We start from the raw sequence: 26,145 nt of genomic DNA, 5'->3' as shown, positions 1-26,145 counted from the left end.
CAGCATTTTCACCACAAAAAAACATGTGCATTTGTGCTAACTTGGTGGTCCTGAGAATGATGGAATCTATTAAACAACCTATTATATTTAACTGAAGTAAGTGCAGAAGGTTCTAACATTTACTACAAATAATCCATATTACTAACCGAGAATGGTAAACCGGATGGCATGGACACAGGTAACCGGATGGCATGGACGCAGGTACACGGCGATGGGACCATGAGACGTACTGCGCAGGCGCGTACAGTTCAACTAACGGAAATAGCAGCAGGCGTCACTGCCATATTGTGAGTGGCACTACTGCGGAGTGAAGTTAGGAATAAAGTGCTGCTTGGGATTGTACAAACCGCTGAACGCTTTACACCAAATTCAAACACAATACAGCTCAACGATACACACACGAGCCCACCTGGATAAGATCAATGAACGCAGGCGCCTACAACGCGCGTCTGAAACTGCGGAAGCAAAGCAGGCATGGGTTCAAAACGAACAAGCTCGACTGACGGATATACAAACACGAGCTCGCCTGGATAAACAACGCGCCCATAGCTAACGACATAGCCACACAGAAAAGAGGCTTCTGCACTGCACCCCAGAGTCAAACGTAACACACTACGGGGTCCGCAAAGGTCCACAAAGATAGTACGGAATATATAAGAGCACACCCATTGAAAAAAAATCAATCGTGTAAAAGCACATAGTACACACAAATCATGTGCTCTCAGCGCATATAAACCGTATAAGGACAATACGGAGAATAGAGATCCAAAGGCATTGGAGAGAAAAAAAGGCAGATAAGAGATTATGAAAGCAGTGGAATTCGAAAAGCTCAAACAAACGATGGCACGATACACATGCAGAGAAAGGTACAGAATATGAAAGCAGTGAAATTCAAAAGTATTGTAGCATCCCAGCCAGGTTGAGGGCTTTTTGGTTTTAAGTGACTGTTAGGTCCGATTGAGGGAAGGCGGAGTACAGCGCGGAGGACTGATAGCGGGGTATTGATTTGATGCGGTGGGGGGGGGGGGCATTGGAGAGGGTGCTAGAAAGTTGTGTTTGGGGTTAAGAAGTCAGCGATTGTTCAAGTAAAACTTTTGTGACACTTTATCATGTCAGTCACTACAGTATCAAAGAAAAGATAGAAACGATTGCATTACCACAAACAAAAGGTGATTAATCATCAGAACCAGATGTAATTGAAAAAATACAAGGACAAATTGAGGTCTGAAAAAAAGAGTAGACAACAAAGTCTTTTCGCATTCGCATCATTCAATGGACAAAACGTGGATTTACACAATAATGGACCATATGCTATGAGAATCTGTGGTCCCACAACAGTTAAAGGAACGACAAGTTAAATTTCAAAGAGTACACAATTCGGTCAGGTGTATATTGATGATCTTGGAGAAGTAATGCAAATTTTAACAGGCAAAAAGAAAGGTGATGTATATATTTCGCGAATAACATTACACACCAAAGGAGATCGTGATATGCCATTCGTAGTAAAATGTTTACAGTTTACTGTGAGAATAGCTTTTGCTATGACAATCAATAAATCACAGGGACAAACAGAAAAACACGGATTATTTATTACAGAAACAGAAACAATATTCACTCACGGGCAGTTATATGTTGCGTTGTCACAATATGTCTCCAAAAAATATTGTTTTTAATGAAGCTTTAAAGTAAAAGTGAAAATAATGAAATTGAAACAATTCCAAAAAAAAAATGTAAAATTGTATATCCAATTAACCAAACACAGGGGTTGGCAAGCGAAGCGAGCAGGGGGCGAAGCCCCCTAGTATATAATACTAGCCAACCCGCGGTGTAGCATAATTATTTATTGATGAACACTTCCTGAAGGACACAGTTGTCTAAATGGGGTGGGTTTGAGGATACGACTGTGAGTGAATGAAAAGATGGAACTCTGGAGAGAGCAACATAACAATTGTCCGTGACTGAAAACTGGTTTTGGCAGATACAGGCATATCTTTTTGAAAGTTTGTCCCTGCGCCTTATTAATTGCCATTGCAAAGGCCAATCTAACAGGAAATTGTCTGCGTGTAAAAGTAAAAGGCAAATTTGAATCTGATGAGGTCAGGGAAATCCGGGGAATATGGACAGTTTGTGAGGTAGCAGCTGCGATTGTTTTACACTCTAGTACATTGCGGTGAATGCTGGTAACAGTCAGTCTAGTGCCTTTACAGAGACTTCTTGCTGGCATGAGGTTTCTGAAAAGCATGACGACTGAACCAATTTTAAGTTTGAGTTTATGCGGAGGCATGCCAGTAGGAGTAAGACAGCTAAGAAATTCTTCGGGGAATGAAAGTTGATGTGCGGGATTGTCTGTGACGATGGAGTCAACGCTGGTGAAAGTTACTTCGTCGGTCGGGATAAGTTTCAGTACCTGTTCATTAAGGTGTAGCGAGTCTTCGTTGGTGACGCTTAATAAAGCTCGCGTACTGAGTTGTTCCGGAGTCACAGTTGAGAAGTTGATGTCGCCACATAGTTGTTGAATGGGATCAGAAATAAAAGGAAAACAATGTGAAGGTAATGTTGCAGGTGTTCTGTTTTTCCTGTCTTGCGAAATCTTGTTCGTGAGGAAGAGCTGTCATATTTGTCGTCAATGTAAGTACACGCATGTGACGCCACAAAGGTTGCTTGTTAATGCAACTGGCGACAGTAAGTGCTAGAGTTGGTGGTCGAGGCTCTGTCGTGCGTACCCCATGACGCGGGAGGAGGGTTAGAGTTGGCGGGCAGGGCTCTGTCTTGTGTGCATGCATATCCCATGGTCGGGTGACTTGGTGGATTATATATAGAAAAGCAGCCGGAACCGAAAAGAACAATGAAAAGTCAACGTGGCTCAGAGGTGCATGTGGACTGTAGCAGAGACGAGAGCAACTGAGGCAGTGTTTGGTGAGGTGCTGCGTGCCGCGAGAGCGAGGGTGGACTCGGGAGGAGAGTTAGAGTTGGGCTCTGTCGTGCGTATCCCATGGTCTTAAGAGTTGGTGGGCGGGGCTATGTGAGTTGGTGGGTGTGGCTCTGTCGTGCATATCCCATGGTCTCTGTCTTGCGTGCCATGGTCGGCTGCTTAGTGAATTGTTGGTGGGTGGGACTCTGTCTTGCATGCATCTTGCTTGCCATGGACTTAGTGAATTATATATATAGATGATAAAAGCAAGATTAGGAAGTAAAACATTTTAAAGACTTCTGTATAATAGGAGAATTTAATTTTAATGATACCTGGCCATCTGTTTTTCTGAATCTGCTTTATGCATCAGAACTTCACATAAAAACTACACATAATCCAGGCAGCAGTAGGAATAAGGTAATCAGCTGAAGCAACTCTATACCACATTCCCTTATACTGTATATGAGACATTACGGAGTCTCATATTAGCCTGACTCTATATCTTTAGACTGTGGCAAAAATAGACACTCTGAAGGAAAGCACATTAACATGTGAAAGAATATGGAAGCTCAATAAAACACTATGACATATAAAGTGATACAAAGCTTTTTCAAAATATACATAAAAAATAAAGGGGCTACAAACCTGCACGAGGGCCACACAGTAAAAATCGTTTAACTTGTGTTAAAATGTAAGCATCAATTATATGAAACTAATAATATGAGTAAATGTTGTGTTTATACTTTCTTACACAATGACATGGTGGCCCAGTGTTAGTGATGTTGCCTCAAAGATGAAGGAGGATCAAGGAAGTACTGTGTACAAGTTAAGTGGATAGACTACATATAATTTGAAAGTTCGACCCATGTTTGTGTAGATTTTGTTTAGGTACTCCAGATTTCTCCCACATACCAACAGATGTGGATGTTAGGTTTATTGGAGTGTACATGTCAGTTTGGTATCTTATCCAGGGCTGGTTCTTGTTTTGTTTCTGTTTCTGGCATCATAGGCAAAGGCTTCCTTAAAATTTTAAATCTTGGGTGAGCAATGCTGGTCCTGGATGGCTGCAGTGACAGCGGGTTTTTGTCCCACCCAATTATCTATTGGGAAATCAATTATTGCTGGTGAAGCACCTATTGCTCAAGCAACATTTTTATATTTCATTTTAGTCATCTCAGTTATTAAGAGGCCCCACTCTTAATTGCTTATTTTAGTCTTAAACAGCTCATTCGCAGTTTTTGTTTGCTCCTTATTAGCACTAAGATGCATTTCTATATTACTAAACCACAGTTAATATATGCACGGTGGATGCACCGAGGCGCATGCGCACTGCGGCCTTGGCGCCCGCCCCAGAGTCCAGAGTCAAACGCAGCGGCTTTCCAAAACACGGCGGCTTCCCAGAGTCAGTAGGTGGCGCCCAAATAACACAACGTTCTGCGCCGTGGCGCCCGCCCCAGAGTCAAATGCAGCGGCTTCCCAAAATGTGGCGGCTTCCCAGAGTCAGTAGGTGGGGCCCGAACAACACAACCTCTGAGCGCCCAAACAACACAACCTGTACAATCAAACGCAGCGGCTTCCCAAAACGCAGCGGCTTCCCAGAGTCAGTAGGTGGCGGCCAAACAACACAACCTGTGAGCTACACTTGCTCTAATCCACTGTGCCAGTAATATAGATCATATAACGGTCACAGACTCTAATCCAGCGGCTTCCCAGACTCAGTGGCTGGCACACAAACACCACAACCTGTAAACCAAACTTGCTGTGCTCCACTCTGCCAGCAGTTGGTGTCAGCAAAGGCAACGGGATCACGTCTCCACAAAACGAAACTGCTTTAGTACAGATATGCTTATTTAATTAAAAGACATTTCCCCAGACGCACCCACCCTCCATGATATGTCATCCATCCAAATATCGGATGGAACAGAAACTGATTGCCATTCTTGGATTTCCGATTTGCTAGTGAATCGCGGGCTTACTTGTGATACCAGAACCAGCAGTTTTCATTCTAACTTGGTCCCATTTACACCTGTGTATATTCACCATGAACTATCTGATTTAATAAAATATCTGGAAGGAAACCGTAGAAAGAAAAGTGAAGTACTCATTTGTTTTAGGGTTCAAATTATTTGGATGATATCCTTGAAAATGAAAAAAAATATGATATAAGAATGACCTGACATTGCAGAGGTAAAGCATAAGCAAGCCATGAAATTAAGTAAGATCTCTTATTGGCAATGACTGGTTTCTATATAAGAAACTGGGTTGGAGCAAAAACGTGAGCCACTGTGGACCTCTACTCCTGCTTTAAAGAAAACATCAGATTCAGAAAGATGGGGGGATGGATGCTCCTGTATACATGTGGTGTGGCAGATGGCTGGGGTCGTTGCCTGGCTAGGATGCCTTTATTATGGAAGGATCGGGAGAAAAGCAATACCTCCCCCGGAACATGAGAGGGCAGCCCCACTGGATTGCATCGGGGCCACGGGCTTGGAGCTTAGAAGCTCAACCCTATGGAAGCCCATGGCCACCACCAGGGGGCCCCTTGACAGTATCAGAGCCCTGGAATGTAGCACTCCCACCACACTCGGAAGTGTTGCTAGAAGAGGATCCAGGTCCATCTGGAGTACTTCCGGGTGCCCATGCAATACTTCCACCACACCCGGTAGTACTGCCAGAAGTTAAATAAAGAGCACCTGGATCACTTCTGGGTGCAATATAAAAGAAGCTGCCTCACTCCATTCAAGAGCCGGAGTCGGGAGGTGGAGGACAAAGCTTGCGAGGAGAGGGGTGGAGGCAGCAGAAGATTGAAGGAAAAGAAAGACAGAAAGAAAAAGAAAGAAGGGACAGGGCAATATTTGTGGCTGATCTGTGCACTAAGCAGTGCTGTAAAAGGCAAGAAAGGATAATAAAAGTGTGTGTACTTGCACCTGTGTGGTCTATGCCTGTCTGTGTTGGGGCTCATTTGCCACAATAATTAATTGAGGGGCTCCTGCCAGCAGACAGCCAGGAGTCCTATCTGGGATGCCATTGCATAGTAACCTGGACACACTCAGAAGTGCTGTCAGAAGAGGATTCGGGTCCACCTGAAGAAGTTCACAGTGCCCATGCAGCACTTCCACCACACTCAGGAGTACTGCGGGATATTAATTGAAGAGCACTTGGAGCACTTCCGGGTGCAATATAAAAGAAGCTGCCTCACTCCATTCAGGGGGCCAGAGTTAGGAGGAAGACGACAAAGCCTGAGGAGGAGTGGAGGTGGATGGACTGGCGGCAGAAAAGGAACTGTTGTATTGTGGTGCTGGTGGCATGTGCACTTTAAAACTGTAAATAAATGTGTGCTGGGTGAAAAACATGTCTCCTGTCTGTCTGTGTCCAGGTTGGCTTTCACAGTGGATAAAGTAATTATTTTAAAACTAGGGGGCTCCGCCCCCTGCTCGCTTCGCTCGCCAACCCCTGGCGTTGGGGCATGACAAAGAGTGAGATGTATGAATTAGATATAGAATAGTGTGCAGGTTTGGATGATGCCTATAGAAATAAAAAATAGAGTGTTTGGCATAGAGTAATGTTTTATTGGAATATTTCTTTGTATACAACATTAGTAGTAAAGATGGTGTCTTGTCCTTGAATGAGTCTTCCTTGGCATGGATCATTTATAACTTTAACTTTAACGTCAGACGAACGTCGAACACGTGAGAAGGTAACATAAAGTTGTCCATGTCCAAAAACGGGCTCAGAGAGGTAGATGCCAACCTTGTCCATGGTTTGTCCTTGTGATTTGTTGATGGTCATGGCAAATGCAGGTTTAATGGGGAACTGTCGGCGTTTCAATGTAAAAGGTAATTCTAGGTCAGAACTCGTAAGGTCAATTCTAGGATAACGACGGGAAGATTGTATCGTCTTGGATCTTGTTCTTTGTCCTTTATCAAGACTAAAGCAATTGTAGTTGCTGCTATACCTTCTGCATTTGCTTTTGTATTGGCCTCCTTTTCAACTTCATGTAGCATTTTTATAGACTTAGCTAATGGGTGATTGTTTATGACATGAGTGATGTTTCTCATTATAAGCTCTGTGCATTGTTTGTTTTCAGGAAGGTTCATTCGTTGATAGATTGCCTCATCTGGATCTAGGATGTAGATTTGTGCATATTTGCGTTGTTGATTTGTTTCAGGGTGCACTGTTCCAATGCGATGCAATATTTGTCCACATATGCGAAAGCAGTATGGGCCATTGCCTTTTGGTGGCCTGATATGTACTCCGGTAGATGCAAAAGCAAATGAACTATTGTAGGATCTAATGCAGTTCATAAAGTTTTTACTTTCAGGCACATCGTTAGTTAGAAGCTTCTGTAGATATTCAGGATATGAATGTAAAGGAGGCTGTCTAATCTGCCCCTTTTGACAACAACGTGTAAATTCATTATTTGTATTGCCAGTTGTTTCTTCTGGGAAGTTAAGTGAATGACAATGATTGCAAATGACATTCATTAATCCCAATGAATTTTCCTCAATAGTGGACTCATTATTGAAGGCGTTGTCAGCCAACTGGCATAAGCGTTTAGCAGGTGTCTGGCGTTGATGTCCGCGACGGGCATGTTTTGCTTGTGGCGTTTGAGTGCCGCGCTGTTGCATGTCCATTATTTGTGGCGCGCTATTTTGGAGTTTTAATTGATTCACCTCCGCTTTGCGAAAAGTCCGTTTCAGTCTACGTCGTACATTGTTTGTATCGAGCCTTGTCCGTTTTTGTATGTCGGTCAGTTGAGCTTTCTGCTTTTGGAGTCTTGCTTGCTTGTTTTCTGGCAGTTCATATGCGCGTTGTACACGTCTGCGTTCATTTATTCTGTCTCCTCGCTCCCTTTTTTGTATGTCTGCGACGCGAGCTCTTTTGGTTTGAAATCGTGCTTGTTTCGATGCAGCACTTTGAGACGCGCGCTGTATGCGTCTACGTTCATTGTGTCTGTCCATTTGGGCACGTCTCTGTAACGGGGTTACTTGAGCTTTGCGTTTTTTGATCCGAGACATTTTTTCTCCCGGAGTTTTGGAAGCACGTTGTATGCGCCGCCGTTTATTTTGTTGTTTCATTCGTGTTCGTGTGTTTAGTCCCGTTATCCGATCCGAATCGTTTTGTACCCGTGACCGTGTATTCATGACCTGTTTGTTCCTCAGCATGCGAAATATGGATAAGTAATAAGGAGGATCGCACTCACTGTTAATATGTCGCCTTTTCTGCAGTTGAATGGTTAACAGTGCTTTATTGTAAGGAGATCCACCTATGCTGACACCTATGCTGCCTAGTGTGAAGGTGTTGAGATGACGTATGTTTAATATGGACGTTTCCTTTAGAAATGTGGCTTTGGGTGTCACTTCTTATTGATGCGTGTGGGGGGGGGGGGGTGAGGATTGTTGTTGCGCGAGCGTCTTCTTTCTTTTTGTGTTCCAGGGGCTTGTTGAATCCCCCTCTTTGTGTGTGTCCCGTCCGTTGCTTGTAGGGTGTGTGGGGTGGTTTTGTGTTCTTTTTTTTTGTGTTCCAGGGGCTTGTTGAATCCCCCTCTTGGTGTGTGTCCCGTCCGGTGCCTGTGGGGGGGGTGCCTTGCTGTTGTGCGCGAGCGTCTTCTTTTTTTTTGTGTGCTAGTTTCGTGTGCAATGGGTTTCGTGTGGTGCTGTGCGGCGCCTGCGTTTAACTACTTTTTTCTGTGCCTTTTCCTTTTTTCTGTGCTCGCGGCGCCTCATTTCTTTGACTCCTTTTTTCTGTGCTCACTCCTTTTTTCTGTGGTCTTGTCCGCCTCTCGCGGCCCCTCATCCGCCTCTCGCGGCCCCTCATTTCTTGGGGCGCCTGCGCAGTACGTCTTTTTGCGGCTACGGCCCATGGCCGGATGTCCCTGCGTCCATCCGGTTTAGCATTCTCGGTTAGTAATATGAATGTGATTGTATTTAAGTTCTAATTAAAAAAAAACACACACCAGAAATCTTAATACTTCTTTGTTAACAGACCATGGTAGGGGGTGGTCTAAATATTTGAACTTGAAAGGAGTATTCTAAGGTGGTCATTTTGTAAGTGCCAAAGTTTAGTTCCTATGTATTAAAATATGAGAAATGCAATTCTGAAGCATTTGTAGTTTATAATGTTTACTTCTTTCTTCAGAACTAAGTTGACATGGATGCCAAAAGCTGATAAATCAGGTATTATGATATCCCGAATTTTTAACATTGCAGAACATTATGCCTTTGGAGACTGATTAACTCCTAGTGAATGGTTAACCAGAACATTCCACTTCTTACAGTATGCTACAGTGAACAGATTAGCTACAGGATTCTTTTGTGGCACTAGTATCTTTTTTTAAAGATGACTCAAAGTCTGGCTGGTCATTGACACTGATGACAAAAGGATATGTTGCCACCGTGGAGCCAATCGTAATGAACAGCTGAAAAGTGACAGTGTATGAATTAGAAGAAATGTTATGGATAAGATAAAGGTCATTTGAATCCCTCCTTCATAAACAATCAGAAATGAGCAGGATTTGTGCATATAGAGTTCTCAGAATAATGACTCCTGAAATGAAGCAACATTGCATCCAATAGATAGATAGAGATAGATAGATAGATAGATACTTTATTAATCCCAATGGGAAACTCACATTCTCCAGCAGCAGTATACTGATACAATAAATAATATTAAATTAAAGAATGATAATAATGCAGGTGAAAAACAGACAATACTATAATGTTAAATGTTAACGTTTACCCCCCCGGGTGGAACTGAAGAGTTGCATAGTTTGGGGGAGGAATGATCTCCTCAGTCTGTCAGTGGAGCAGGACAGTGACAGCAGTCTGTCGCTGAAGCTGCTCCTCTGTCTGGAGATGATACTATTTAGTGGATGCAGTGGATTCTCCATAATTGATAGGAGCCTGTTGAGTGTCCTTCGCTCTGCCACAGATGTTAAACTGTCCTGCTCCATGCCAACAATAGAGCCTGCCTTCCTTACCAGTTTGTCCAGGCGTGAGGCGTCTTTCCTATTAATGCTGCCTCCCCAGCACACCACCGCGTAGAACAGGGCGCTCGCCACAACCGTCTAATAGAACATCTGCAGCATCTTATTGTAGATGTTGAAGGACGCCAACCTTCTAAGGAAGTATAGTCGGCTCTGTCCTTTCTTGCACAGCGCATCAGTATTGGCAGTCCAGTCTAATTTATCATCCAGCTGCACTCCCAGGTATTTATAGGTCTGCACCATCTGCACACAGTCACCTTTGATGATCACGGGGTCTATGAGGGGTCTGGGCCTCCTAAAATCCACCACCAGCTCCTTGGTTTTGCTGGTGTTCATTTGTAGGTGGTTTGAGTCGCACCATTTAACGAAGTCATTGATTAGGTCTCTACACTCATCCTCCAGCCCATTCCTGATGCAGCCCACGATAGCAGTGTCGTCAGCGAACTTTTGCACATGGCAGGACTCTGAGTTGTATTGGAAGTCCGATGTATATAGGCTGAACAGGACCGGAGAAAGTACAGTCCTATATATTATATTATATTATATATTATATATATTATAATATTCCAAGAAGGAACATAACGTAATAAATTCAAACTGATAAATGTATCAAATAATTATCACCTGGGGCCTCATGTATAACGCCGTGCGTAGAACTCACACTATAACATGGCGTAAGCACAAAAGCGGGATTGTGCGTACGCACAGAAAAATCCAGATGCAGGAATCTGTGCGCACGCAAAATTTCACGTTCTTCCACTACATAAATCCCGATCAGCGTGAAAAGTAACGCACGTTCACGCGCCTTCTGTCCCGCCCCAACTCCTCCCAGAATTACGCCTCTTTGAATATGCAAATCAATATAAATAGCCTTCTGTGAAAAGACAATGGGAAAAGCACAGGGGAAAATATAAGAATTTCAGCAAATACCAAGTGGAGGCAAAGAAAAAACGTACTATTTTTTGGTTTAAACAGTGGTATAATCAACAAAAGAAAGTTGATCGAGTGACAGAGTGTCGGAAAAACTCGAAAGATCAAATTCACAAAGTCGCACAGTGCCCGAAATAAAACAGAAATCACATATCAAAGTCGCCGTGAAAAGGCAAGTCGTAGCCCACCGTCTGAGTGTCATATGAAAGCGTATTAGGGTACAAACAAAAAACATAGGCACACAGTGGGAAAAAAGCACGAAATGTCAATTTTAATCTCGAAATTTCCACTTTAATCATGTAGTTTATTTTGCCATTAAAGTAGAACATCATAAACTTCATCTTAAAATCGTTTATTTTACTAGTTTCTCAAGTAGCATGTTAAATGCTTTGTTCTGTGTTTGATCTTCTATGTGCTCTATGTGTGTGAATCACTACGTGCTTCCGTTCTTTCTCTTTCTCCGACAGGACACAGAATGCATTACATTTGAGATATTTCAGCTCTCTGAATAATTAAAATACTGAGATGTATACGTGATATCATTTTCATGATGATAGGAATGAAAGCATGTTATTAAACATGGGAACACGGTGGCGCAGTGATTGTTCATATCTCACGCAAGAGGCTTGCTGCGCCATGTGCGACCTTCGATGAAATAATTTATTACAGAAGTACTGTCTCTTTCAAACGTACTAACTTCCAATTCCTGTCCATACTTTTCTTTCTCCAATCGCCACACAATCAGCTCTGTAATAGACTTTAAGCCATTTGTAAGCTTAGAACGCCGATTCTTCAAAACTTTTAAGGAACATTGAAATATCTTCGTAGTACATGTTTAATTATTCTATTCGTCTGTCCTTCCAGTGTCGCGTCAGCACCAGCAAGAATACAGCGCAAGGCAGGAGCTATCCTTGAACTAGCTATACGCTGCTGCACCGTGTCCTCACATGTTTAATTATTAACAATAAAGATTATTTAAATGAAGTTAAAGTTTTATCTGTATACTATAAGCAACATATTTTGCTGCATTTCATCTTAAAAATGATATTGTCATCATACGCGCTTTATAAAGTAGCGCAGGTTGTGCAATATTAAAACTGTAGTGTAAGTTTACAGTGAGGTGATTGTACTTTTAAGTACAAACAGTTCTACAAGGAGCACTTGGACTGATTGAGTGCGTTTATAGTTCTTGGGATGAAACTGTTTCTGAAACGCGAGGTCCGTACAGGAAAGGCTTTGACGCTTTTTGCTGTGGTTGAGGTAGTGTGTACTTGAAACTGTATACCGATAATTCTCTTTCCAATCATCTGCTGCTGTGATTCACACTCAGATACAGTGATATAAATACTCTTGAGTGGTGCAGTGAGAGTAATATGGAAAAAGATGATCCGCAGTGGCAGCCCTTAACGGGAGCAGCAAAAAGAAGAACAAGATGCAGTGAGCGTAACAACGCTAAAGCAGTTATGGTATTTGGAATACTATGGCTATTCCCTGGCCCATTATATTGCTACAGGTTAATTACAATCAGATGCATTACACTAATAAACAATATGCAGTTAATTTCAGTGTATTTATAAAGCCGCGTCTGGAATGTGGAGCTAAGAAAGAAAGGATGAGCACACAGGAACAGTAGTTTCACCATTCTGTGGACCATTATATTGTTACAGGTTAATTATAATCAGATGCATTAAATTTATGAACGATATGCGGTTAATTTCAGTGTATTTGATAAAGCCGCTGCCGTGGATGTGGATCTAAGAAAGGATAACCATACAGGAACAGTAGCACTGCTTTGACGCTGGGTGCTGCCAGTCTGCAAAACCGAGCGGAGAAATTGCGTACGCCAAGGTATGAGTTACCGTGGAAATGTGCGTGGCTTTACGCCAAGTTTAGGTTTTATACATCGCGATTTGAGCGTGGAAAGGTTCGTACGCAACATTTCTGTGCGTACGCACCGTTTATACATGAGGCCCCTGGATATTAAAGGTGCATATATCAATAAGACCCAAAGTCCATAAAATGATTGAAACAATTGTAAGCATAGTGATTCTCCATTAGCTAACCTAACTTGCTTGATGGACTGAATCATCCACTTTGTTTTGTTTAATTGTTTTGTTTTTTGTTTTGCAATTTAAATAATAGCATGAATACAAACATTCTGTATATATATATATATATATATATATATATATATATATATATATATACATATATATATATTATACACACAATTAAAAACATGCTTCTCCAATTTTAATTCACAGTGAGGTGGTTCCCTACCCTGACAGAAATTAAGTCAGGACAGGAGAGATTGATAGTCCAGTACAGGAACACTCAAGCAGACTTATACTGTATATCAGGTCAATTTTGAGTTGCCCGCTAACTTAATGTACACTTCTTTGGGATGCAGAAGTAAAACTGTAGGTCTCCAGAGGTGTATCAGGTGACTATTCAGTCTCTACACAGCAGTTCTTGGGTTGAACTATGAATCCAGCACACTGTAACTGTAAGGAAGTACAGTTAACCAGCTACTCTAAAATGCATACAGTAAATAAATATACTGCTACAAAAGTCAACTGGAGCAAAAAATAAAATAAAATAGAAAATAGGTAATATTTCTTAAAGTCTTCAGCCACTATTGGTGTTTACTACCTGGAACACACCATACCTGGGAAAATTAAAGACAAATCGATAGAGATAACAAACTGAATAAACACATCTAGGCACAAGACCCTGTACTACTTGATAAAAACAACTATAGGAAAGAAGATTATTACTGAAAAAAATGTATTTATGTTGTACGGTATGTAATTAGGGCGGCACGGTGGCGCAGTGGGTAGCGCTGCTGCCTCGCAGTTGGGAGATCTGGGGACCTGGGTTCGCTTCCAGGTCCTCCCTGCGTGGAGTTTGCATGTTCTCCCCGTGTCTGCGTGGGTTTCCTCCAGGCGCTCCGGTTTCCTCCCACAGTCCAAAGACATGCAGGTTAGGTGGATTGGCGATTCTAAATTGGCCCTAGTGTGTGCTTGGTGTGTGGGTGTGTTTGTGTGTGTCCTGCGGTGGGTTGGCACCCTGCCCAGGATTGGTTCCCTGACTTGTGCCCTGTGTTGGCTGGGATTGGCTCCAGCAGACCCCCGTGACCCTGTGTTTGGATTCAGCGGGTTGGAAAATGGATGGATGAATGGTATGTAATTATACACAACACAGGTATGAACTAGTTAAAGTATTCTCCCATTACAATATTTTAAAATGTCAATGGTAATAGGTTTTAATCTCTTCTACAGATTAATAATTTCCTAAAGCATACCCAATCGATATTTAGACATATTTCAAAATGAATTCCAGAAATCTTAAAATGCAGTTCAGCATTTCAGATATCAGAAACTCAATTCAATGTATCTCAAAAAATTTCCATTATACTGTCACAGATCTGCAATACCATTTGAATTATATGAAATGCATTTTAAGAAATATAAAATTAATTTACGGACTTCTAAAAAATCCCTTCTGTTGAATTGCACATGCTTTCAAAGGACTTTGCTGTATGAGTTACTCTGAGATATCTTGAAATGCATTTCAATGCATTCAAAATGGACGGGAAGGTATTTTTAGATCTAACGAACCCCATTGTAGGTCTATTTAATCGTGTGACATATTGGTTAAGGCTTTAAACTCTGAGATTGTGGTTCAAATCCTGCTACTGACACCGTGTGACCATGACCACCTGCCTGACTGAAAAAACACAAAAAAGAATTGTAACTGTACCCCAAATGTTTAAGTCTCCTTGGATAAAGGAATCGCACAAATAAGTAAATGTAATATTTTACATATGTGAAAATGATATTCAGATGTCTTGAAATAATAGGCTACATTATGAGGTATTTCTAAATGTTACTTTGACGAGCCATAGTTTCCCTGTATTACTGAATGACTGAAATGTTACGTGAGCACATTTCCTACAACAATGTCGCTTGGATCTAAATGTCTATGTTGTATTTTTTAAGATTTGCAGATGTGAAATTATCATTTTCGGCCTTCATTTTATTATCAGAACTTCCTGTTTAATAAAAATAAAAAGCGATATTGTAATGATTTGTCAGGGTTACAAAAATGCAATTCACGCCAAAAGTCATGTATTTACGACGTTCACTTGAATTAGTTAAAAGTATGCAAGTGCTATATATTTATGTTGTATCTGGCCTAATTTATATAACTATAAAAATAATTTAAATGCAGTTACGTTTTGTAATTATTGCACAAGAATAAGGACTCTCATTGCTCTTGTGTATACCGATTAAGCAATTAAGAAGGAGGGTTAATCTGATGCCTCTGCGCGCTTGCGCACTTCTACAACCTAGACCACTCTCTCTCCCGCAACATGCACATGCGCAGTGGATGTAGTAGGACTGGGAGCCATGCTGACATTAACCCGAATCGGAGCCTAAAGGGGGGAGTACGACGGAAACAGTCAGGTCCTTTGGAAACTCGAGGAATTGTAACCAAACTAACATCATTCGATGGATACTTACCAGAAAAACCCACGTTCATGCAGAATTTTCAGCAAGACGTCGTTTTTACCGTCGAAAAATCATCTTTTATTTGAAGACGTATCACGTGATGCTGGTTGACCAATCCACGCGATGCTGACGTTTCTGGAAAATGTTCTTTGTTGTATTTTGGAGGAATAATCTTACTTTTTTCATCTCGAAAAGTGAGCTTTTGTATTTGACAATCGTTGTGGAAACAAAAACGAGTAAATGGTAGTGATAAATGTGCAATTTAATGTTACAGGTGAGATATTTTTATATTTATTCTTTGTACTCCGTCGTGTCTTCGTGTCACATGGTTTATTCTGTCCAATGGGGGTCGACTTGAACGTGATCGCCACGACGAAGAAAATGGCTTTGAAATGTTACTCAGATCTACTACAACATATGGCCAAAAGCTAATAAAGTGTATCGTAACATGGAGAATCAAGGTGACATAGTCCAAGTAAATAATGGCCTGTTTCAGGCTAACAAAGAGATGGTATTTGATGGAGAAGAAAAATGACCAAGTTATAAAAATCACCTTTTATTTCAATTAACGGCTGTATATTCTATGAGTCTGTCTAAATGTGTCACTGTAATTGTTAGGTAAATGAATATGCCATGATAATTTTGCAAGGTTATATAAACAAGGGTACTTTTGTCTGCTCCTAGGTTTTACACTAGGGTTTCTGGAAACTTCCGCCTTCTGGATCCATTTAAAAACAGAAATAATGCTATTGCTCTTATTAAATAATTATAATTTTAGTAGTTCCCTTTTGTTGCAGTTTTAAATGGTCAAATGACACTATAGAAATAGGAAAAAATACAAATTATTAAGTAACTCTTATTTATATCGGCGAATAATATTCCCTTCTCTAACGAAGAATTGTCGTGAGATAGTATGCTTAAAAGAGTTAAAATAACAAAAAAAGAAAAGATTTCAAGTAATGGGAAAAATGCTGTGTCATTGTAATGGCTATGGCCGCTGGAAAGGCTTTCTTATCCCCATTCTTGCAAAGTAAAACCAACAAAATACAATTTTGTATAACTGTGATACTCATCGTTTCGTCACAAGGCATTTATTCTCTTTTTTGAAAGTTTGTTATTCATGTTACGGTAATGTAGCTCTTCCCTATAACAGCCCTTGGGTGCAAATACATTTTGTAGGCCGCTGTAGACTTGCATCATTAATCGCGATACAAAAATATTTTGTCGCCTCAATTGGGGCGAATACTGCCTTCGTTTAAATTAAGCCAAATTCATTTCTAGACCTTGATGTTTCTTCTACCTGCTTGGTGTTTGCTACTGAGCACAATAGATTGTAATGCAGATCAACCAGTTTGTGATGTGAGGGATTTTTAATAAGCGACAAAGATAATTCGATGGCAAGTCGTTTTCGGCTGGCAGAGTCGCAGTTGTAACGTTACACATGTTAAACCAACTGTGGTTTATGTCACGCGTCTGTACTGTGTGAGGTTTTAACCTTTCGTAAATGTTATTGCTTTTTCCCCTCTCTCTGGGTTTGTTTTTGGTGTAATTAAGTGTATTTTTAGGACATTCCACTTGAAACTCCAAAATGGCGACTTCTTTCTTCGAAGAAAAGGACAGACTGCAGATAAAAATGACCACGCCGCTAGGAAACTGGAGTTCTGAAGCAACCGTTCTATTCGCGTGACTGCCGGCAGTAACCAATCACGTGTCTACGAATTGCACAAGCCATCCGCGCACGGGACTTCGCAGCCAATCGAAGTGAACGTTTTCGCATAATTAACGTAATGGCTCTGACTAAGCTACAAGAGAGGCGTGTCTGTGCGAGGTGGGATAGCCCTTGTTAATTGACTGCTAGAGGAACCAAACGTCTTGCGAGCGATTGTGTTCAGTGCTGCTACGAAAGTAAGAAAGGCGGTCTACGGCGACTAATAGCTTGTGGAGATTGTTAAATGGGCCGGCTACTTAGTGAAGAGGCGGTGCTTTTTTGATGGCGCTTTTTACCAGCTTATGAGCTTGCGACGGAGTGCTACAGGCGGGCCAACCTCGCCCAATCAAAGCTGAAAGTGGGTTTATAAACAGAGGGGTGGAGGGAGTGAGGCGCCATTTCGCTGAAGCGGAGACAAGGAGGAGGCGAGGAGCGAAGGGACGAAACAGAAAGGGGATTCCGGTAGTGGACCGTGAGAGAATCCGGATCCATCCGAATGGAATCGGCTGCAAATTCCCTTATTGATAGGTATATATCAGGACTATAGACTTTGTACATTAGGTTTTCGAGGATATTACTGAAGTTTTACGATACATCACTTCAATGTTGAGCAGTTGAACTGGTGATGCTCAGTCTGGAAATACTTTCGGCAACGGAAGCAATATCATGCTGAATGTACCGTTATTTTCACTCGTAGAGTTTATTTTCTGAAAACATTTTCTTGTAAACTGTACACTGGAAATTGAGATTACACATGTCTTTGCTGCATAAAACGAAATTCGAATGCTCTAGGAGTATTCGTGATGCCGCCATCTTCCGTTGGATTGATAATTTCTCAGGCCGATTGGTTTGTAACAGCATTTGATAACTGCAAACGTGAAATTGGAAATGCATTTGGCAGTGTTTTTAAACTGTATGTTAACAGTCCAAGTACCCTACCTTGTAAGTTACTGTTTCCTTGAGGTAGAAATCTGAGGTGTCTAAACCCCATACTATGTCGTTCGCCTGATTAGGCGTTATTTTTGAGCTTTTTTTGTTTTGAGCATTGTCAAAAGTGTTAATTGGACCATTTTGTTCTACAGGCCCCCTGTCGAAGTAACGATTACAGTGGCTCTGCGTAGAGTTGGACACTACAGTTTTAAATTTTAACAGCGCGACAGCCGGTGCACATTGATATACCGCTGTGTCTGACTCGATTGCTAGAATTTACGTCAGAGACTTTTAACCTTTATCTATTTAGGTTCAGTTCTAATCATATTGTTAATTGTACTTTGTTGCCCGCCTTGTTCCCTTCTTGTACATTGCTTCTTTACAGTAGTTGGATATTACCTTCAGTAGTAGTTACAACGTTTTATGATTCTCATTTTACAGAATGCTGGTTCTGGCTGTACATGTGCTGAGATGGTAGAGAGACGCAGTAATCTTGAAAATTTTAATTTTTTAAAATTTGGAATTACTGTAATATCCGTATCTGTGTTTGTGTTCTTCGTTCCCCGTAGGCCTTAAAGCACAGAAGTTTATTGTGCAACTACGCTTCTGCAATGGTTTTGTAGTAGACACCAGCGACCTAGTCTCCCCTTATTTCCTTAGCCCATTTAAAAAAAAAAAAAAAACCCTTGCTTTTGTCTTTTTGGTTATTTTACATATTTCGGAGTGAAAGGGTAGTGTTTCTATGCAGTCTTGTTTGTGCGTAACTGAATAGGAACTTAGTTGAAAATGTACAGACGTTTTTGTATTTTTACTTACACGAATATGCAAACTGAACATCTTTTGGCCTAGTTGTACTCCTTAGGGTGTAGTTCGGAACGGTAATGAAAATGATTTGCATCTTCCGTAAACCCTCTCTTTTTCTATTCACGTGTGCATGCCTTGTTAAAGTTGCATGCTGCCTAGTTTTAGAAGGCCACATCGCTAAAGATCGTGTGGTGCTTGTAAGCAAGTGGTTTATTGTCGGTAGGAGCTCGTTTCCAAGACTTACCATATTAAAGTATTTTTGGGTGATCAAGCCTAACGATTGAAATTGCATGGTTGACACGTGTAAAAGGTTAAAGTGGATATTTTCTAGTTTCCTCAAGCGGCCCCTTTTTGTGTGGTTACTATGACTACCGCGGCTTGCCTGTTCCTGGTGTTGGAATCGTTTTTGACAATTAAGATTAAATTCGGACATTGGAGCCCTTCATTTAGTATTAAGTAACAAGCAGTAATTTGATAGTACTATGATTGTGAATTTTGTGTTTGTCAGATATTTGAATATTAGGTCCTCGAATAAATCGGTGTTTCTGCATCCTGCACAATAACAGCAAACGGATGTAAACAAAGATTGCACAGAAATGCATTTAAGTATAAACGGCGTGGTAACTATTTTCATTTTAAAGGGGGTGGATATGTATTTAAAAGTGCCCCATAAACGTTTTTGCCTGACATTTGCATAGCATCTTTCTACAGCAAAAGCAATCTTATAAATTTACAGCTACTGTAATACAGCATGGATGGTTGTCTTAAGTAGTTAGACTTTAGTCCAGAATCACTAAGCCAGTGATAGTTTGAATGTTGTTTTTCCTTACTTTGTGTTCACCATCTTTTTATGTGTAATTTCTGCAGCTGCGTTTGTCTAAAAATGTAAGAGCCTTCTATTGATGATATACTATGCCAAAAAAGGCAAGTTTTTGAATTTAGCCATTGTTGCCAAGATTAAAATAAGTAGAAATTAAGCCGCGTGTTGCAGAATAGTATGAAAACACTATTTTACCCTTAGTAGAAAAGTTTTGAGTGAGCAGTGCCCCTGTAGGTAAAAGCTTTTATTTTGTGGTAAAGGTATTGCTTTCTTTAGCCCATTTGTAAAATGTTATTCAGTTATGGAGTCCTGTGTATTTTTTTTTTTTTTTTCCTCTAAGTTCACTTAATCACTTTTTTATGTATTGACTTTCAGACTACCTGTTGAGGTGGGTAGTGCCACGTTTGGTGTGGGAGGTGTCATGGATGCTGGTCCCGGTAAGAGGATAAGGAAACCCTCTCAACTTTATGAAGGTTTTGAGAGTCCTACCATGCTCCATATAGCAGCACCCCAGACCATTCCACAGCCTCCTCAGCCTGAGGTGCGGAACCCAAATCGACCAGGGCGCCTCACAAATCAACTACAGTTCCTTCAAAAAGTCTTGATGAAGGCACTCTGGAGACATCATTTTGCTTGGCCATTTCATGAGCCAGTGGATGCTGTTCGACTTGGATTACCTGTAAGTAAAGTTGAAAGAAGTTGTACTGGAAGCTGAATTAGTAATGTTTAAGGGTTTCTTAACATGCTACTTAAAATGCATTTTGTAGTTTGACTTGGAACATGAGGTGAGTTTATGTTGCAGGAATATGTTTTCATTAGAAGTAATGTATTTTATGTTTGGGTTCTAATTTTATATAACTAGAATATTTTAATCTTTGTTTTAAAAAAATCTTAATCATTCAAACTAACATAGTGGTAGTGTAAGCTAACTGCAGTTGTTGATAAAATGTATAGGTCAAAAATGTTATCTTAACTTTAGTGATTGGTGAATGTCTTGCAGAAATTCCCACGTTTATAATTAGACAAGGTTTATTTCCTTCTGTCTGTTGCTGCTTGAAAAGTTGACCTCAGATGTTTGATAATCTGTAGATGATTCCCCCACTTCTGTAAGTTATGAGTGAAATTCAGGTTAAATACTGTAAACTCTTAGTAGATGTCACCAAAAGCAAAATTTGCATATTTGTACCATAATTCTGTTTTTCAGACTTGTACTTGCTCTATATGATTCAAGAGCCTGTGTCACATTCATTCACTTGTCTGTATTTTTTACATGCAGTTTTGCTGGTATCCTTTTTTTGGGGGGGGGGGGGGGGGGGTTGTCACTTGCAGGATCTAAATTGACAATTCATTTTAGATACTGAAATGTTTTAAGATGAAAATCAGTCCTCAAAATATGTAATACTATGAGTTGGACTATTTTTTGAAATGCAGTGCATCCATAATTTCTGGTTCTTAAAATGAAGAATGTGGTGATACTGTTTTAAAAGTTTTCACTTCACACACAGTTCATTTTTTTTATTATTGTTTTGAGCTTAAGATAACAAAGGTTCAGTTGACTGCATTTTAAGTGTTTTGGTTGTATGATACTTGTATCAGTATTCATTAACTCCCAAGTTGCCCTTTTAATCACATCTTGGTTTTTGAGTGCTGCAGTTTATGTGCACTAAGGTGTTTTTTTTTTTTTTTGTTCTTTCAGTAAGTAAAGTTTTAATTGTTTTCATTTAAGCATATACTTCAAATTTTTAGACTTTCTTAAGGTCCTAATTCCATTCTCCCTCAGATCTGGAATCTGCCAAAACAAGACTAGAATCGTTCTCATCTTTATGCTTTTGCATAAAATGGCCATCTTGTTTAATTGCTTGATCAAGTTCTGGGTAGAAGCTCAGTCAGCTGTTTTTCTACTTAAATCATCCATCACATGACTGAGGACAGCAGTAAGCAGCAGATTAAATATGTAGGTAAATATCTCATTACTGTTCAGTCTTTATTGCTAATTTTATTTTCTAATTCTAGTAACGTTAAAAGTGTGCTAGAGTAATGATTTGTCCTGAATTTTCTTTCCGCGACAGTTACCAAATAAATTGAGTTAGGTTTATATCTTCATATTTGTTAGGTTAAATAAATTAAAAGTATAACTAAAAAGCCAAGGGCTTGAAACGGGGAACAGGGAGACTTGATATAGAAGTTTTTATATTTTGCACCAACTTACCTTTACCAGTACACAGACATGCCTAGCTTAAAACTATAACTTTCTGTGTAAGTCGTAAGACAGAGTACTAAGCAGCAACGCTACACTACCCACCTCCTACAAGTGGTAGTATGGTCACAGTCCTCCAAAAATTGGCATTATGTCATGCAGCTTCTAAATCTCTCCAATCATGCTCTGTGATGTGATATTTTAATGTAAGTTAGTATAAAAGTAGTGTTTTTTTTTTTATTATATATAAATAACAGAGAGACTTTGATAGAAATGTTGAACGACCGTGAGAAGCAGTTGTGGATGATAAGCTTAATCCTGCTTAAACTGAGCTAACTACTCGCATCAATTGACCAAAATCATCTTGTTTTATCTTATTGGCATAAACCAAAACCAGTATAGGTTGTGTGTAAAGTGAAAGTGTAATTTGTTTTGCTTATTTTAAGTAATAAAACCTCCCTTTAACCTGTAAACATTTTATTTTGATATAGTATATCATATCAGTAGACAACTAGTGGAATTGTTACAGAGAGAAGAGGACATCTGTTGTGAGGCCTGAACCGTGAAGAGCAGTAATGGTTGACAGTGCAATGATGTGACTAATCGGTAGTGAGTTGTAATTACTAATGCAGTAGTCAGAAGATATAATGAAGTGAATCCCTTTTTAAAGCAGTGGGATACATAGCCCTAATTTGTATATTTGAAAAAAAAGCTTTGCATTAATCCTCTGGATGTAATGGTAAAGTCTATGGTTGTCCCTCCAACCAAACCATTTAACTGTAGGTGCCTAGTCTACAAACAGTGATGAAATGAGCAGCCCCATATATTCATTCCAAGTTGGCCAGATATTCATGTATTTCAGCTCTTAATGCCATGAATCAAATGGCAGACCACTTTATTGTTGCTAAATTTGGATTATTACATGGGCATAAACAAAGTAATCGGTGATGTAAGGAACCTTAAGAGAACAGGTTGTTCAGTGTTTTACTGCTTCACTATCTTGAAATTTTTCAACTGAAGATTGTACTATTTTATTTCACAAAAGTATAAAGTTGATGATGTTAGAGAATCTTGGAAATTTTAAAATATAAGGGGTTTGTGGCCTTTGAAAATTGAATTGTCCTATAAATATTATTCTTCAGTAAGTGTTCTCTAGGTAATGGTTCCTTCATATACTGATGCAAGCCAAAATATAACAACAATCCAGCAAATACAGGTTGAGTGTCCCTATTTCCAAAATGTCTGGAACCAGAAGTAGTTTGGGTTTTGGAATATTTGCATATAGATAATGTGATCTTGTGGGGGACACCTTTGATAAAGAGACATACAGGCAACCCAGCTAAATGATGGCTTGTGCCTATAATCGTATCACTAAGCTGTTGTGTATGTTGATGTGACAAACCATTTCAAATATTTAATGGGATATATAGACTGAGTTCCCCTTTAAAAGGAGACCATTATTGTGTATTTGCCCTGAACGGTTTTGTTTTTCATCAGTCTATATCTGCTACCTGTTGACACTTATCAGGGAACTGGCTGACAGGTCAGGAATATCTTGGCCAACCTCGTGCATTTCCCTGACCTCCAAAACGCAGAGGAGAGGTGCTGGTGTTATCATCCCTCTTCAAGGAGGACAAGCTCGTTAACTTTGTTGTATTGGTTAACGATGTGTAATGCTTCACAGGATACCCATCAATTGTGTGTAATTTCCTTGCAGGGCCACTCCTCTGCCTAGATCATCCATTATGTCATTGCTTCAGGCCACTCTACGCTTCACAAGGGACAAGCTGTTGAAGAATAAATACATTCTGAATTTGAATGTGAATAATGTGCACTTTTTGGCTTATGCATATTTTCATGTTTCTTATCAAAGCAAAGTTGTATAAAAGCAGGCCTCTGGTCTGAAATCTGAGTATTTCAGATTTAGCTTTAAAGAGTTCATGAAATATCTTTAGTATTACACAAATTAGTGAATACCATCACATTTTTATGAGCAGGGTGTTTTGTTTTTTTTTTTTAATATATAAAGTTACTCATCTGTGCCAATCAGTCCTCGCACTGTTACAAATGAAAGTCAGGCCTTAGTGTTCTGTTAGAATGTAGTATTTTTAATGGCTACAATTTTTTGTCCACATGTTGAATGGAGCCTATGTAACCTAATAGTTACTTCTGCAAGTTTAGGAATGTTTTTAGTTAAAGTATTGTCCCAGTCTGGTGAAAACCACTGAGTCCAATAGCACAAACTTGTATTTGATACATAAAGTTGTAGATGAGGAGAAGCTGATATTGCAGCATATTTCTTCAGATGTTTGATTCTTCAGGTTTTATTTTTAAATATTGCTCATAGCACACTGCTCCCTTGGCTTGTTGAAGGTTCCTCCAGTTTTTTAACAAGGCACATGGACACATTTGAAAGGAATGAAGCTTTACGGTGTGCTTTTTTTTTCTTGATGTGATGGGCAGTGGATCAAATACTTTGTCTACACTATTTCTAGGCAGTCACAACCTTGAACAAGAGACTTTCAGGACAGTTTTAATGTTTGCTGAGCAATTAATGGACTAATAATAAGGGAAATGGTTTAGTCATTGTCTATATTAAGCTTAACTGTTGTTTTGACCCAATTTTTGCATTCACAATCAAAGATTTGCTAAATTGAACATTGTTGTATCAGTTACAGTATTTTAGGGGTTTTTCAGCTTTACTTGGCAGGTGTAACTTTTATATAATTACATAAATGTCAAAGTGCAGTACTTCCATAACACAACAGAGTATATCTTGTATCAGTAAAAGGCAAAGTTAATGACAAAAAAAAAATGACTTGTCAAAATTGCTAATGGTGCATAAAGGGTAGGAAAATATGTCAAGTGTTTTCAAATTTGAGATGCACCACGCTCTGAATTTGAATAGCACATGCAGGGACTCTCCATTTGAGATGGGCAAAATGGCTGTGTTGAGTGTTGAGGCTTTGATTTGTAAATTGCAAATGTCCTCACCATTGATTGTTTCATATGATAACAGTCTTGACCTAGTTTGTACCTATTGTTGAATCTGGAGAGAGAAAAATAAGTGTACATTGCACCGGTGATTATAAGGTAGCCTTGAGTATTTTTGAAGTTTTAACTTTTCGTTTAAGATGGTTTGTAATGGAAGAGGCTTTTTTAGGAAATCCTGATATCCGTTTATCTTGGATATGTTGCTGTTTCTTCATACTATTCCCTGCAGTCTGAATTTCCATATTAAACAATATAAACCTTTCCTAGTAAGCCTTACATAAATGTAATGTGGTAAAGGTCTGTCTAGTACATTGACGTTCATGCCTGGAGATTGGCATTCTCGGAGGACAGGATAACCAGAGAACTGGGTGTCATTTCAATTTCTGAGCCCACCTGAATTTGTGCATTCTGTTTCAAAGTGTCCTTAAATGGGTTGCATTAGGGCCATTTATACTTCACACTCAGTATGCTTATGCATCATGGCTGCCACGTGTTCTCAGTGTTCATTTGATGTGCCCTCTTGAGCACATCCTCAAATTAACGTGACACCTGCGCAAGTTGCAGCACCATCAAAAAGTTTGGGGACTCAGTGTGATCAAGTCGGAACATGATGTCCAAGACTCTGCTTAGTATCTCCATTTGACAGAAAGCCGCTTTGTGGATTCTATAGGATCGATGTGCATGTTTCGATGTTTGATGAATGGTTCGTTGTGGTGAAGCAAAATGTTAACATTCAAATACATTCGTGGTGCTTTTATATTCAAGTGTTGCATATTCACCTTCCTAAACACACAACACATTTTAAAGATCTTACTTACCATCTTCTCTGCCATCCTTTTTGCACCTACACAACAGCAATGTCAGGGACACAGTGAAAAGGTGCATTTCATGATTAAAATGGAAATTGTGGCATAAATCTCAATGTCCACTTTAATCTCCATTCATTCATCGAAGTAAACCATCGTAAACGTCATTTTAAAACCGACCCAGTTAATAGCTACATGCTTTTGGAGCTTCCTGCTGCATTGACAGCAGCAGCAATTGCCACACAGAACACAGTGAATGTATGGTATTCCAGTTCTCTACACATTTATAATCCTTAGATTTATACTTTATCACTTTCATAATGAAATGCATTAATGTATGTATTTTTTACAGATAAATGGTTAACTTATTTAAATACTGAATACTGTTAATTGCACATCTGGGGCGGCACAGTGGCGGAGCAGTAGAACTGCTGTCTTGCAGGGAGTCATGTCCGTGGTGTTCCTTCCCTGGAGTTTGCATGTTTTCCTGGTGGGTTTCCACAGTGTGCTCCAGTTTCCTTCCAAAGATATGCAGGTTTGGGGATT

General features: G+C 39.9%; 1 protein-coding gene across 18 annotated transcripts in view; it reads left to right on the top strand.

The window, feature by feature from the left end:
• Positions 1-26,145, top strand: part of brd2a (bromodomain containing 2a) — a 185,754-nt gene that overhangs the window by 116,870 nt on the left and 42,739 nt on the right. For 3 of the 18 annotated variants that reach the window (XM_051932917.1, XM_051932960.1, XM_051932903.1), the window contains exon 2: positions 19,978-20,281. The exons of 8 other annotated variants lie outside the window; for them this stretch is intronic. In XM_051932917.1, the coding sequence (XP_051788877.1) occupies positions 20,024-20,281 (258 nt within the window). In that variant the 5' untranslated portion in view covers positions 19,978-20,023. Of the gene's footprint in view, positions 1-15,258; positions 15,615-17,359; positions 17,577-19,977; positions 20,282-21,382; positions 21,561-26,145 lie in introns of those variants that run through there. 7 more of the 18 variants (XM_028825579.2, XM_051932904.1, XM_051932900.1 and 4 more) reach the window with 7 other exon arrangements.

This window comes from Erpetoichthys calabaricus, chromosome 1 (genome assembly GCF_900747795.2).
Source record: "Erpetoichthys calabaricus chromosome 1, fErpCal1.3, whole genome shotgun sequence".
NCBI classification, from domain to species: domain Eukaryota; kingdom Metazoa; phylum Chordata; class Cladistia; order Polypteriformes; family Polypteridae; genus Erpetoichthys; species Erpetoichthys calabaricus.
The sequence above is the reverse complement of the archived record's forward strand: the minus strand, read 5'-3'. Positions and strand labels throughout refer to the sequence as shown.